General features: G+C 43.8%; 1 protein-coding gene across 1 annotated transcript in view; it reads left to right on the forward strand.

Annotated features, from left to right (window-relative positions):
* btbd11a (BTB (POZ) domain containing 11a) overlaps positions 1-14220 on the forward strand; it is a 110226-nt gene that overhangs the window by 62590 nt on the left and 33416 nt on the right. The window contains exon 2 of the mRNA XM_061069221.1: positions 13624-13773. Within this exon, the coding sequence (XP_060925204.1) occupies positions 13624-13773 (150 nt within the window). The remainder of the gene's footprint in view (positions 1-13623; positions 13774-14220) is intronic.

Genomic DNA, 14220 nt, shown 5'->3' on the forward strand with positions numbered 1-14220 from the left:
TCATATGTATATATAAATATATTAAAACACATTCATAAATGAAATCATCTGATGTTTGAAGTAGAACTTTTATCCTCTAAATTCAAGTACTTGGTCATTTTGGCTACAATTATGATAATAATGACATTTTAACCAGTGACTTTATCACTATGACGCTTTATTCATTCATTTTATTATATATATATATGATATAATATCACCAAGTTATTATAGAAAATGTGTTATAAGAGATATTCTTAACACAAATCATGAGCATGTCTGGGTCCCTTTGGGTCGAATATCCCCCTCAGTTCACTTCTGTATTGGTCATTTCACATTTTTATGAATATCAGACTCTTTAGTTTGATAACTGTGCTGAACTCACCATCTAATTACACTTGATTTATTCGAGCTTTGTCTTTTTAATATCCAGGATGTTAGGGCAGAGTTATTCAGGCCTTAAACAAGGAGCTGATATGAAAACTCTGTGTTGAGCTGCAGAGAAACATTTTCTTTGCTAATTTCTTTTACTGCAAATGGTTTTTCCTGTTGGTTTTTAATTTATTTTTCCAAGAAAATATTCTATAATAAGTGCAGCACAAAAGTGGACAAAGGACAATATTGAGTTATGGCAGAGCCCTGAAGCTAATCTTGGCTCGATGATGTATTTCCCCAAAAAAACACTTCTTTTAGGATGAAGTTTCTTCCTCTGTTGTTTCTGAGAATTGCTGCTTGATGTAGAAACACCCCGGCTTCCTGCTCGCCCTCAGCCGGGAGGGGACAGGCAGCAAGTCGGTGACCATGTATTTCCACTCCTCCCGTCCTGCTCATGAAGAGCCGATCCCCGGCTTCAAGGCTCCGTCAGCGCCCGACACTAAGCTCCTCACCTCCTCTTCTTCTGAGGATTTATCTCCCTTCAAACGGGCCGCGAGCGACACGCCAGCGCCGCAAAGTCACGCAAGGGCGGCTGTCGCAGGACTGACAGGGAGCCAGGGAAGTCTGATTTCAGATTTCAAAGCACAATATTTATGCCAAATCATCCACCGCCTCCTCCTACCTTACTAATCTGACATGTGATACGTGCACGGGGAGAATTTTTTTTGCGTTTTCTTATGATAAAATCCCAACCTTCCCTGTGATCCTCCTGTGAGGGAACGAACTGATTCACCTCCAGGGAGAAGTTGTAAGAGATGGACCCGACACACTTGCAGCTTCCCTGAGGTATAATTACAGCAGCGAGCTCGACCTCTGCAGCAGCCAGTCTTTGTGTGTGTCTGGTCTAACCGGGCTCCTGGTTTCAATATGTTATGTTTAAGTTATATAAGTTATATAAGTTATAAGATCCACCGACATCAGAGTGAGTTTCATTAAAGTTCAGCAACTTTAAGAAATCTGTGGCTTCATATTAAAGACTGTAGATAAAGACGGATCTCTACTTTCTCCCACTACCCAGAAAATGAAGCCCAAATATCCCAGATACAAAGAACCGGCGGATGGAGCCACAATCATGACGTTAGACTTCTTTTTTAAATCATCCAGAAGCTCATTAAACCCAAATTTACCTGAAAAAAGTTGTGGTTAGGTTTCTAATTCACAAAGATCAGAAATAACAAATACACAAGAAGGCGCCTCATGCTTTGATAAATTGTAAAGTTATTGTACAAAGTGCGTTTGTAGATTGTGACATACACACAATAAAAATACATAAAGGCCACAAATCACACAACCTTCTCCGAGCAGAAGCAACAAAAACCAAACTGCTGCAGCGTCTGTGAGCTCCGGTTGAGAATAATTGGATGTAATTGAATCTGGAAAACAAAGCACATCAGCCACTGAATGAAACTTGCAGCAATATCCCCGTGTTCCTCACTGAGGCGTAATAACACGACCACACCTGAGTCCCTGAAGACACATCAGGTGTAACGGTGTAATGGGGACGAGGCTGCTGCTGCTGTGGTTTGGTGATTTGTAACCGGAGCCTGGAATGAAACCCACAGACAAAGACGTTTCCCTTTGCTTTTTGGCAGAATGTGCAGAACGACCAAGTCATTTATACAAGTTTAATCATATTTTCCAACAGACCTCAATTGCGTTATTTCATTGTGTCTCTATGAAGCTGAGAAAAGTTTCTTCAGACTAAATAACTTGTTGTCCGATCCTCGATATCGATAATCATGACCTTACAGTAACTACAGGTTGTGGCCGAAAAACTAGGAAGTTCCATCTGTTTTCAGAATAAAAGCAGCTCCCAGTGTAGCTCCCTCGCTTTTCATTATGATTATAACCTTTATTTATAGTATTTGTTCTGACATAGTTCTTAATCTTAATCTTGGCCCCTTTGTGTGGAAGGTGAACCGGTTCTTTTGTTGCACGTGTTAATTTCTTCCAAGTTTCAGTAGTTTGTGTGTGTGTGTGTGTGTGTGTGTGTGTGTGTGTGTGTGTGTGTGTGTGTGTGTGTGTGTGTGTGGGTGTGTGTGTGTGTGTGTGTGTGTGTCTGTTTCTGTGTCTGTGTGTCTGTGTGTCGGACATGCTGCGACTCTTCCTCAGGTGTCTGTGTCTCTTTGTGGTTTAAACTGAGACGGTAATTGCAGTAAATTCAGCCGGCTCATGTTCATACAGTGAGACGTGCTTTGTCTCGTCCGTTTGACACCTCAAGAAGAATGAAAGCAGCAGCACCCCCCCTTCTCCCCTATCTGAATTCATTCTCCTGTCTCTGAAGTCCACGTTATTTGAACTCATCCCTTTTTAAACTTGTGCTTTAGACTCTCATTTAGATATTTCACTGTGACCTGTTGGAGACGGTTCAGCTCCTCTCACGTCCTCTTTGCGAGACGCGTAGGCCGACTTCACCTGCGTCGTCTCCCCCGATAAACTTAACATGCACGTATCTCCTGCCCACCTCTTATATTAATATGCAGAGTTCTCCAGCATGTGTTGGTGTTTGAAGATGCAACACAATCACTTGTAATGAGAAGTAGCTGCTTGAGTCTTAATGGATTAACAGGTTGAGTATTTTTTCCACCGGAGACGTTTTCGACGCATCCCAGTATGAAAAGAGCAGGTGCACGTCATAAAATTATATATGTTGGAATTTAGCTGTTTTTTGTGGCTCGTGCTGTCGACACTTACTGAGCCGACATTAACTTTATTAGTAACATCTGCAGTTTTACCAGAACGAGAAGTTAAACTGTTTAGTTTATGAAATAAACAGAGAACAATAATAACGTTCAGCACAAGGTGGACACAGATGTAAAATGTTTAAAAGATAAGATAGTAATTGTTTGATAATAGACGTAAGACAATTCAAAATGTACATATTAGTTATATATTGTAACAATTCATAACTTTTACTGCAAAGGACTGATAACTAAGATGTATTGGTTAGCCGATGATTTCAAAATCTTCTTGCTTTATTAAATCGACATGTTTGGAATGTTTCCATCTCAACTTTTCTGACCTTTGCTTCTTCAAACAAGTTTTTTAAACTTATGATAATTATTGATAACCCGTTATTATTAAGATGTAGGAAAACATATTTTACAACAGTTAATCCAAGTTGTAAACGATTCCTAAATGTTATCAAACCTAATTTTCAGTGTGGCCTCCTATTTAAATTTGACCCTCTATACTTTTCTAAATATACATGAATAAATTAATAAGAATAAATGCATTGTGCAATGAAAAACAGTATTTTTCAATTCATCTATTTTTGCTTTTATTGATTTATTTATTTTAAACATGTTTTCTGGCCTTCATAAAAAAAATCTTACTTTTGTATTAAATTATTTAGTTTTCTCTTCAGAATAGTTTTTATTATGGATGTGAGCTCTCATGGACTCATCAGCCCCCTGTTGTAAACCATGTGTTGTAGCCACAGTCCCAGATCTCAGTAATTAATGTGAATCATTGCCAAAACAAAACAAATTTCACCAAAACATCAATTATTTTCCAATTGTGATTATTCTCCTCTTCTGAACAACAGACGCCTCATTTGTTCTTTAAACCGTAGCCTCTGTTGCTTTGCTGTTTTGGTTCTTCGTGAGTTATTTGCACAATATCTGAGATGTCGCTGCAGATGCTCGGTCCGACGGACTCCTAACAAACACCAGAGGCGGCACACGGGTAAACAAACCTGGCAAACGGCTGCATTCCCTCGTGCCCCTGTCTGCTCTCAAGTGTGCGCGGTGCTCGGACATATGGCGACCATCTGGGATGTCAGCACATGGTGACTGGGTGATATTCGTGGGGCCCTGCAGGTCGAGCGAGAGAAGAGAGAAGAGAGACAGACGGCCGACTGTTATTACGAGCTAACGCCGGGGCAGTCGGCCTGGGATTGGCAACGTGAGAAGAGCCTGATGCACAGGGGCCCTCTCTGCCCATCAGCTTTTATCAGACAGACACACACACACAAGCACACACACACACAAGCACACACACACACACACACACATACACACACACTTCTAAGAGCCAGGAGCTCGTCATTTTTCGTCATGGTGATTCGTGTATGTGCGTCATTGTCTTTCTCTCACCTGGGGGCGCTTGTTTATAAGGCCAGCACCTCCCCACTCACTTTAACACCTTACATAATGAGCACATGGCATTTTTGGGAAATACGTGTATTTGTTTTTCTTGCAGTCACATGAGACGATGTGATCAACCTTCTCATTTCCCTAAATAGAAAACATCATCATCAGCATAGAAACATAGAAACATCCTCATGATCCATTGCGATGATCTGTAGGTCTTCTTGTAAAGTATTCTTGTAAACAGTGCACTGGTGAATTATATTGTATTTCTTTTCTGTGGAAGCCAAGTCACATGACGACAGTTTCTATTTTCTATTATCCGAGCCGGAGCTGGTCACTTCCCTTCAGGGCAGGAAGAGAGGATGAGTCGTCACTGTGAGGCTGTAAGATAAAAAACTCGACTTCCCCTCGTTCTGTCTCTTTCCTCTTCACAGCCTCCACACATCAATCACTTTGTTTCTCTCCACTGTCCCTCCTTCGCTCTGCATGTCTGCCTCCATGGTCCATTGTCGTCCGTCCCTGTTGTTGTCTCACGCTCTCGTGGTCATTTCATGCTCTCTCTCTCTCTTGCTGTGCGCCCGGCGCTCTGCAGCGCTACTGGGACGTGTGAAACCAGTGGAGGTTGGCCCCTGGGCCTGGGCCAGTCACAGCTGCGTAACCTCAGCCACTTCCCAACCTTCCACCACTGGCCGCGCTGCCCTGCGGCCCAGTGACCTGTGTGTACGCTGCGTGGCCACATCACCCGATGTCGCCAACCTTAACATCAAGACCAGGTCATATCGCCCCCAAATATAGAGCTGCCAGTCCCGATCTGCGTGCAGCTTCTGACTCGCCTTTGTTCAAAGTAGATTTTCATGCCTCGTTTTTATAAATATCCCCAGAAGAGAGGGGACTGCTGTGTTTGTTACTAACCAGCGGCACAAAATGACCACGTACAGGACTTTCCCTCCTATTGTAGATTTGTATCTGTAATTGTTGCAGCTGGCTCTCGCCCAATGTCAGCTGGGACTCGCTCCAGCTCCCCCATGACCCTCGGAGGATCAGCAGCACTGATAGCAGAGTTGTGCGACTACCTGAGTACATAAGAGTGTGTTTGTAGAGTCGTTTTGTCGGATCATTACTTTGGACCCTCTTCACCTTTTTCCTTCTTGGCCTCGTTACACTTGGCCTTATATTTGTGTTGCGTCTGATTGCGACGCCTCCTCGTCTCCTGCTGATGATCAGGATGAGTCAGACTGAATCTCACACGGCGTCTCAACCAGGGAACCGCTTTTAAATAAGTAATATCTGCGTAATAAAAACAACAGACTGACTGACTGACAGTCCAATGCACAAAGAAGGATGTGTGCTGATTTAATTAGTGTCCTGATATAGAGATTGTAAATACAGGAAGGCATCTGGCGGGCACCTGCCTCCATCTGGCTCCGCACGATACAGGTGAAGGATTTGGTTTCTTATCGTGCTGATGAAGATTGAACAGCCAAACAAAAACAACTTGCAAAGACTGACACAACACGCTCACGTTGTCCTTACAGAGCGCCTCGTGTAAATTAAGACGCAGGACATATGGATGGGTTTCTTGTATTCACACCTTTTCTTGTCTCTTGATTGGAAATCCCTGCAGACACATAGTGTAGCTGTGCCAGCGAAGTAAAGGAAAGTTCTAAAGGTGTTAGAGATAATATTGATCAAGGGAACCTGTCAAATATCAGCTGTTTTTTTTACGTTTCAGTGCTGCATTTCAGATTATGAAAATATGTTGAATGGATCATAGGAGGAAAAAACTAAGTGCTAATGACAGCGACAATCTGGCAGATTGTAGCAGATGCTGCAAAATCACATCTGTATTCTGCATGTGTTTGTATTTCATGACCGGAGACATTTGTTCGTTGTGATTTATTCACGAGGACTTGACGTGTTGGACGATGTTTCAATGACGTGGTTTTTAGCTCTGAGCTCTGACGGGCTGATTGGACCTGAAGGCCCCTTTCAGATAGAACGCCACGACAGCACCGCCATTGTTTCCGACGCCCGGCACCGCACAGTGTCTCAATGTGCCGAGCAAATTGAACGACTGTGACAAGCACTCTCACACCCAATAGAAACAAAGCTTCCAGTCAGGCAGGAAATGCACAATGGAGGGAAAGATAATATTGTGTTAGCCTGAGACCTTAGGGGGAGTGGGGGGAGTACAATTTTGAAATTGCAACAGATGATAAAGATGATGAAAATGTTACCTGTTCACATTAAGCTCATTCTAGAATCCACCATCCTCAGGGACTTGCTGCAGTTTTGAGTCACTGATAGTTTCCTCTCAGTGTCCAGGAGAATGAGAACGACTCTCGTCTCCGTCTGGAGGACAGACAGAGTTTGTTCCTCACTTCTGATTTAGAAGAATATCTGTGCTGCTTGTTTGTTTTGGACGTTATTCAGCAGAGCTCCGTCTTACCATTGATCCTCAATGAGCTCTGTTTAATGGTATAATAACTGTCGGACCCTCCCCGTCACCCCTTTTAGTTGAAGGAGAGCGGCAGCGTTTACAGAGAGCTGCTTGCGCTCTGTGTGAGGAAGATAATAGAGGTTCTGTGTCGGAGCCTTTGTGTGATATCCGTCTGCAGAAGCCCGGCACTGAAATCCAGTGAAACACATGTTTATAAGGGCATGTGCCAGAGTGTCCACATCAAGCTGAGTGCTTATTCATGAAGGAGTGGGTGATTCCTGCAGGGCTGCACACTGGAGCTGCAGATATCAGCAGCTCCCTGTGTCCATACACCTTCTACCTGTGAGAAAACACTCACATTAAACACAAGGTTTAAACATAGAACAACTTAAAAGAGTGATCACAAGATTCTACTGGTTTTATATACATATTTAAATCATGTGTACAGTCATAATAATTAGCTTATTTATGTTGCTGATGGAGTGTTTAGTGGTAAAGGTTTCAAAAGTACTTTCTTGAAGGTTACTCTTCATGCCTCTGATTAGAATAAAGTTAATTGAGGCCTAATTGATTGAAGATTGAATAGTGGAGTGAGTGAATAAGTATTATTGAAGAAACAGGACCTTGTGTTTAGAATATTTCATATATATTGAATAACATATTCAGCGTTACACAGGATGCACCATGGGACCTTCAATATGAATCTGCATGGGGTTTGTCCCCTCCGATCATTTCCCAGCTTGCCCTGTGGCGGCCGCGGGCCTCAACCAACAGCTGGGTCATGGATCTACGCCCTGACATTTGCAGTCGGCCAGTTGGGTCGGCTGCTTAATCATTTTGGCCGTTTCCCCCCTAATGTGGTCGGAGTCCCGAGTACATTCATTCATTATTGATGAGAGAATAAATGTCTCTGTGGTGCACTAAACGCCGCAATTACCAAACTGTATCATCCCCCTGTGATGAGACGGCGTTTGTGAGACGGCTGGCTATCCATGTGGTGTGTGTGTGCGTGTGTGTCTGTGTGTGTGTGTGGGGCTCTGGTGCTGTTGTCTGGCGTGTGTGCGCTTTTCCGTCTTACAGTACAAAAAGGAAAAAGAAATGCCGCAGCCAATCTCCACGCCGTGAGGCAGCAGCAGTCGCCTGTTGCCATGGCAACTACCTGTTAATATTCAGGCAGAGTTTTCTCACTGACGGTGGGTGTGGGTGTGGGGGGGGGGGGGGGGGAGAGTGAGAGAGAGAGAGAGAGCGCCACTTTCTCACTACAGGGAACGATTGGACATTCCTGCAGAGAAATAAGCAATGGAGCCATGTGGTCAGGACAGGGGGGGGAGGGGGGGGGGGGGTGCTGCAGCAGCACCTGCACATGTTGGAGTGGTTCTCAGCTTCAGTCACCTCGCCGACCTTGACTTGTCGTTACTGAGGCTTAGTGCACGCGGCAATCGTTGCTAAATCCAAACGTCATCGTCGTGGTCACAGCCTCGGTTCTCCGCTCGTGTCCGTTAATGTCGATCTCTTCTTCTGCGGAGGTTTCTCTCGAGGAGAGCGTTCAGAGGTCAGGTTTTAAGGGACTGAGCTCTTCTCTGCTCCTGAGTGGTAAAGCCAGTCAGAGGGGATTGGTTGTCGATCATATGAAAGGATGGCATTGGTCACGAGTCCCCATTATGCCCCTGGGCTTGATCTCAGAGAGCCTAGACAATCCCCTCTTCATTCCTCCTCTGGAAAGACCTTTCTCTAAATGGTTTCTTTTCTCATGCACAAGGCAGGAAACCCCTGAGCTATTAATTACACACACACACACACATGCATTGATTTTACTGTCACACCTGTGCTCGCACGTAGAGCCATGCAATTAATCTCTCAGAGACGTATGTCTGCAGCCGAAATCAATTGGTTAACTGTTGACGCCACTTTTACAGAACCAAATCCCTAAATACTTTTCTCATTAGTGGGGATTCCCTCCCACTGTTTGTCTTATAACTCAGTCTCTTCGGGATTTTGACTGGTTTTTGGGCAAATAAGCGAATCTGAAGAAGTCAACTTAGCTTTTAGGAAAACTATGATTTTTGCTATTTTGAAGACCAAACGATGAATGGAGAAATGAATGCAGATTTTGATTAATCAATCATTATCAGTATTCAGTGGTCACATTGCTTTTGCAGAATAAAGTATCTTAATGTAAATCTATGAGCCTTTTTATCAAATGTCAGTGAAGACAAGAACAATGCACAATTATATAAATGTTTTATATTTCAGGCAATAACTCTCTGGTGCAGACAAATATCACTTTAATTCAAAATGTCACGTTGTTCCATTAGACCTGACATGTTTTTACGAAGCCGCGTGCAGAACCCATTTGTTCTGTCACCTGAGAATCGGGTGGATTCATCAGTGCACCTGATGCTGTTATGAAAAGTGTTTGTCTCTTTATTTATTAATTTCATATTCCCTTCTCATTCTGGACTCTTGAGATCTGCTCTATGTTCTGAGAGGCTGTTTTTATCTGTGAAGATGTTCACTAATTCTGCTTTTCAGTAGCGTGAACCTGAACTAATGGAAACTTGAAACCTTTTCAGAAGAGTCTGGATAACGTTGAAACTCTGTCACAGGCCTTCCTTCAGTTCTTTGAGATGTTGAGACTGTGACGATACAAGAATCTAAAAGTCCGTCAGGTCATGTTTGCGTTCACCTCCATCAGGGTTCAGTAAACAGCGATGGTTCCACTGTTTCAGTATTAAGATTAGATCAATAAAACCACAATAGCATCTTCTGTTTTAGATTCTCCAGTTCTTAAATGTTGGAAAGCTCAAAATCGTGTTCACATGTCATTAACCTGCAAGTCAAGATGCAACATGATCCCACTACACTTATAAAAAATACAATTTATGTATTTTGGCTTTTAACATTCACTACTCTGCAAAATGCCTGTACATAACGTGAAGCCTTGGTTGTTTTTTAAAGATTTTCCTACTTTCACTTCCTACTTTTATAAATATTCAGAAAAAGAAACTGACCAGGAACTTCAGTTTCTTTGTCTCTGAACCAGTGTCAGAATTTTTAAAACCTTAAAAAAAAAAAGAAGAAACAAACCACATTTTTGTTTCTGTTTCATCAGACTCATGCAAACATCAAAACGGTGGTTTAACAAGTTGTTTCATTAGCGCAGCAGCAGCAGCTCTGGGCTTTAACATGGATACTATCAAACGGTGGCATCTTTGTTTTTACACTTTCAAGCTGTGCGAGTTATTTCAGACGCCTTTTGAATTTCTTTTTTCCTTTTAGTTTCGTTTGTTCCCAATTTCCCGAACCGGATTCTCGACTGATCACATCCAGCTTTTGTGTATCAACCTCTCTGCTCTTAGAGCTCGATATTCCGTAATTTGTGACGACTCACGTGAGCTGCAGTGTTACGGCGGTGACTCCAGCGTTCGGCCTGCAGCTCCAAAGTGCCATCTTGTCCCCATGACCCAGTCTCCGTCTTCATTTGCCCGACAGCAATAGGGTCCCTGGAATAGATTATCCAGGTCAGGTCTGTTTATCTGGTATTAAACCGTTTCTCAAGTCTACGTGTACATATACACCGCTGAGCTCATGCGATTGCCTCGGGGGGGGGTCACAGGGAAGATATGGCTGAAGTGACACAGAAAAATTAGTTTATAAAAAAACACGCCTGTGATGCTGAGTCTCGTGTTGCTTGTCATTTTTAAAAATCGAAGTTTACGCCCCCTCTTCGTCTTTCTTCTCCGTCTCCGAGGGGCCAGGCCGGCTTCACTCTCACCTCGGATATTTATTACACAAATAGCACCTGGGATCAAATATTCCTATTTCTTTCAGTGTGTGGGGGGGGGGGAGCCAAGTGTTAGAGAGAGATAACATGCAGAGGGAGTGGGAGGTTGGGACAGAGAGAGCTGCAGACTTGTTTATATGTCTTCATCTGACGGCATGAATAATTCAGCAGAGGGCTCCCTGGCACCCCGGAATTATATTAAGAGAATAGTTTGGGCAGTCAGAAAAAAATAGAAGCTGGGGGGAGATGAGGTTTGAGCTGTGGCTGAGATGGGAGGCCTTGATTACTGTGAATTATTCAAACCTTCTTCACAAACACATACAAGTGCAGAGAATCTCCAGCAGAGGAGGCCGTGATTACCGAGGAAGTTCTGGTGATTTCTGTGCTTCTTCTCTCCAGGACGGGAGATGGAGAGCGAGGGGCAGCTTCTTCTTTACGGGAGGTTTGAGGAATCGCTGCTGTGAAGTCTTCTTTAAGAATTCGTACTTTGCTTTTCCCCTTTGGAGCTTTGCAATCCGAAAACATTTGCAGTGCAGAAGGAGTGAAACTGGAAAGATGTTTAATCTTGTTTCGGGAAACACGCATCGCTCTCTGGATCCTGGAATCGTGTTTATTTAATATTTATCAAACAGATTAAGTTGATGTCATCACTTCTGGAGATGTGCTTTCAGGCGGGCTTTTCCTTGAAGGCCTCCGGGATCACAAGCTCAATCACAGAGGGCTTCAGATGGAAACGAGTATTTTCATGATTTTCATGTCTCTGACCACTTAGTCCTACTCACTGACCTGAAAAACAACTGAACGATGGATATTACCCATGATGCCCAGCTTCCTGACCCGAACTGTAACGCATCCACCAAACTCTGTTGAGAATACATCACACTTTAACAGTTTCCTGCTGAATATTGGAGATAAACTCTGTTTTTTAATGATTTCTAAGTATTTTTTAACCTATCTACAGTTCAGCTTCACTCTTCACAGTTGCATCTCCCGGTCAGTTCTACACTTCTCCCAGTGGATCGAACCCACTCACCAGTGACAGACTGGGACTAAATGGCCCAGGAGTTGCATAGTGTCAGTCACATATTTAACTGATCACCCTGTTTATCAGATATGATCCGACCACACCATGCACACACCAATTAATTTCAGGTAAACCCGAGACGCCCCCTCCACCTCATGATGAGCGAGTCCTAATCCAAAGTCTGTAAAACCAATAACCTGACACTTTCACGAACTGAGTAAATATTCACTTTGAGAAATAAGGGGTCGGGCTCTGACTGTAAATCAGCTGCAGTCTGATGTCGTGCACATCTCTTTCCCCCGGCCCCGTGTTTCTATGGTTATTCACGGGTCAAGATTCAGCTGTGACGGAGGTGAATGTGTGGAGGTTACATAATGACTGCATGTCAGCGTGAGGCAGCTCCCTGATGACCTGCAATCAAATTAAATAATATCTAAATAAAGACTCGACCTCTCAATTCCCAGTCGCTGGGTTTTCATCTTCCACTCAAACCAGCGCTTCTCTCCGGAAAAAAGCAAAATGCTGCAAAGCGTCACATCAGCACCACACATTTCACTGAACCATTCCATCGGAGACACACCCTAATACCAGCTGCTCCATCAATACTGCTCGGCGGTCGAACGTCGATGGAAAGAAGCTGTTAAAATAATTACTGGTGGTGGCTTTGAAAAAACCAACGAGAAAAAAAGCCGACCTCCCCGGAAAAGGCTGTGGGAAGAAGAGGGAGCAGGACTCTGGCTGGGGAATACTGGAATTCTTGGGCTGGACACTGTGGGAAGACATGGTGGGAGGAAACTGCAGCTGAACTCCCTGCCCTTCTCTCCACAGACGGGAAAACTCCTACAAAATAAGACTCCCGAGCCGGTGTCTGCTGTGTGTGGCTCTTTGTTTCATGTGCCTGGTATCAACGGACTTAAGCTCCTCCGTGTTGTAATTACTGTTTGTTTAGAAGCGGCGTATCCCCCCTGCGCCGCGTCGTTAGGATTAGCATGCGGCGTGGTGGTGCTTTCCCTTTCTCCTGCAGCAAACTCAATATCCCATCTGTCACAAGCCATTCGCTGCAGCTTCACAAAGCCCCGGCCGCAGTAACAGCACCTAAATGGATTAATCCTCTACAGCCGACATTAGCTGCTGCGCCTCCTTTTGCCAGCTCTGGAAAAAAGAAATGCACAACACACCTGTGATCAAAACAAGACGTAAAGAGGCAAATGTGCAAGGTCATGCTTTGAATTTACGACTGTGAAGTAGCAAACGTGCCTCTCAGCCTCATTGGTTTAATTAGAGTGCACGTACTGAATTGAGAGAGTGATGTTGAATCATGAGAGGCCTGAGATTTCACCAAAGAGACGATTTATTTCAGATAATGAGCAATTCTGCCAAAATCGTGCACTGATTACGCAAAAACAGACTTTATTCAATCTATTGCGGAAGGGGGGGTGCACATGCAGGGAGGTCACTCTCACGGTGCAGTGTTCGAGTGACAGGTACACAAACTAAAGAGTACAAACTTGCAGGTAGATGCACAGCTGCACCTGAAACTATGAGGTCTGACTGTCTGCATGGATGCTAAAAGCTTTATGGACAATAGCACGAGCGCTGTGCACAGTGTGAATCGGCCACTTTGTCTCCTTTTTAATCATTTAAATCAATGTTTGCTCTTTCGTTGCCTCATGTGGAATAAATGTGGGTTTTTAAAATCTCCGCTTTGAATATATTTCTCTGAAAATGCTTTCCCCCCACAGAGTCGGTGATTCACTCTAAATCAGCATAAAGTTAGAAGTAGTAGAATATGTGCCTGCAGAGGGAAACTTTTAGTGCTTTTAATCATGTAGTCCTGTTTCTGACCTTTTCTCTCTGACGTCTGCAGGTGCACTGAGCCTGCCGGAGAGTTTGAACCTGCACCGGGACCAGCAGCGCTCCGGGAGGGGCGGCGAGGGCCAGGGCTACTCGCAGGCCGAGCTCCGCACACTGGAGCAGTCGCTCCTCGCCACCCGGGTGGGCAGCATCGCTGAGCTGAGTGAGTGAAGCGCCGACGTCATTACACAGTGTCAGAGGAGTCATAGAGGGGTTTTAACACAGTGAAGCAGGAAGTGAATACGAATGTTCCAATTTATTTCTCCTCAGGCGAGCAATGAGCAGGAAATGTGCTCTCAGGATTCCCCATTAGTGCATTTGAAAAATAGAAATTCTGACTCAAGGTTAACTGTGACGATATGACCACATAACCATCTGTAATCTAGTGATAACATGTGAGTTTATTGGTTTATTGGGGAGCAGATTTTCTTTGCCAGCAACAACACTATAAAAATACTCTCAGACAAAATTATCCATCATTAAAATGTCCAACGACACAAGTGTTGGCTTCAAACCTAATTAAATGGTAAAAAAAATCCAGTTACTCGTTAGGCAGAACGACTCCTGTCAGTGTTCTATTGTATTATTGGCTTGTTCCCTGAGAAATTTA

The sequence above is a fragment of the Limanda limanda genome, chromosome 1, assembly GCF_963576545.1.
Source record: "Limanda limanda chromosome 1, fLimLim1.1, whole genome shotgun sequence".
Classification (NCBI taxonomy): Eukaryota; Metazoa; Chordata; class Actinopteri; order Pleuronectiformes; family Pleuronectidae; genus Limanda; species Limanda limanda.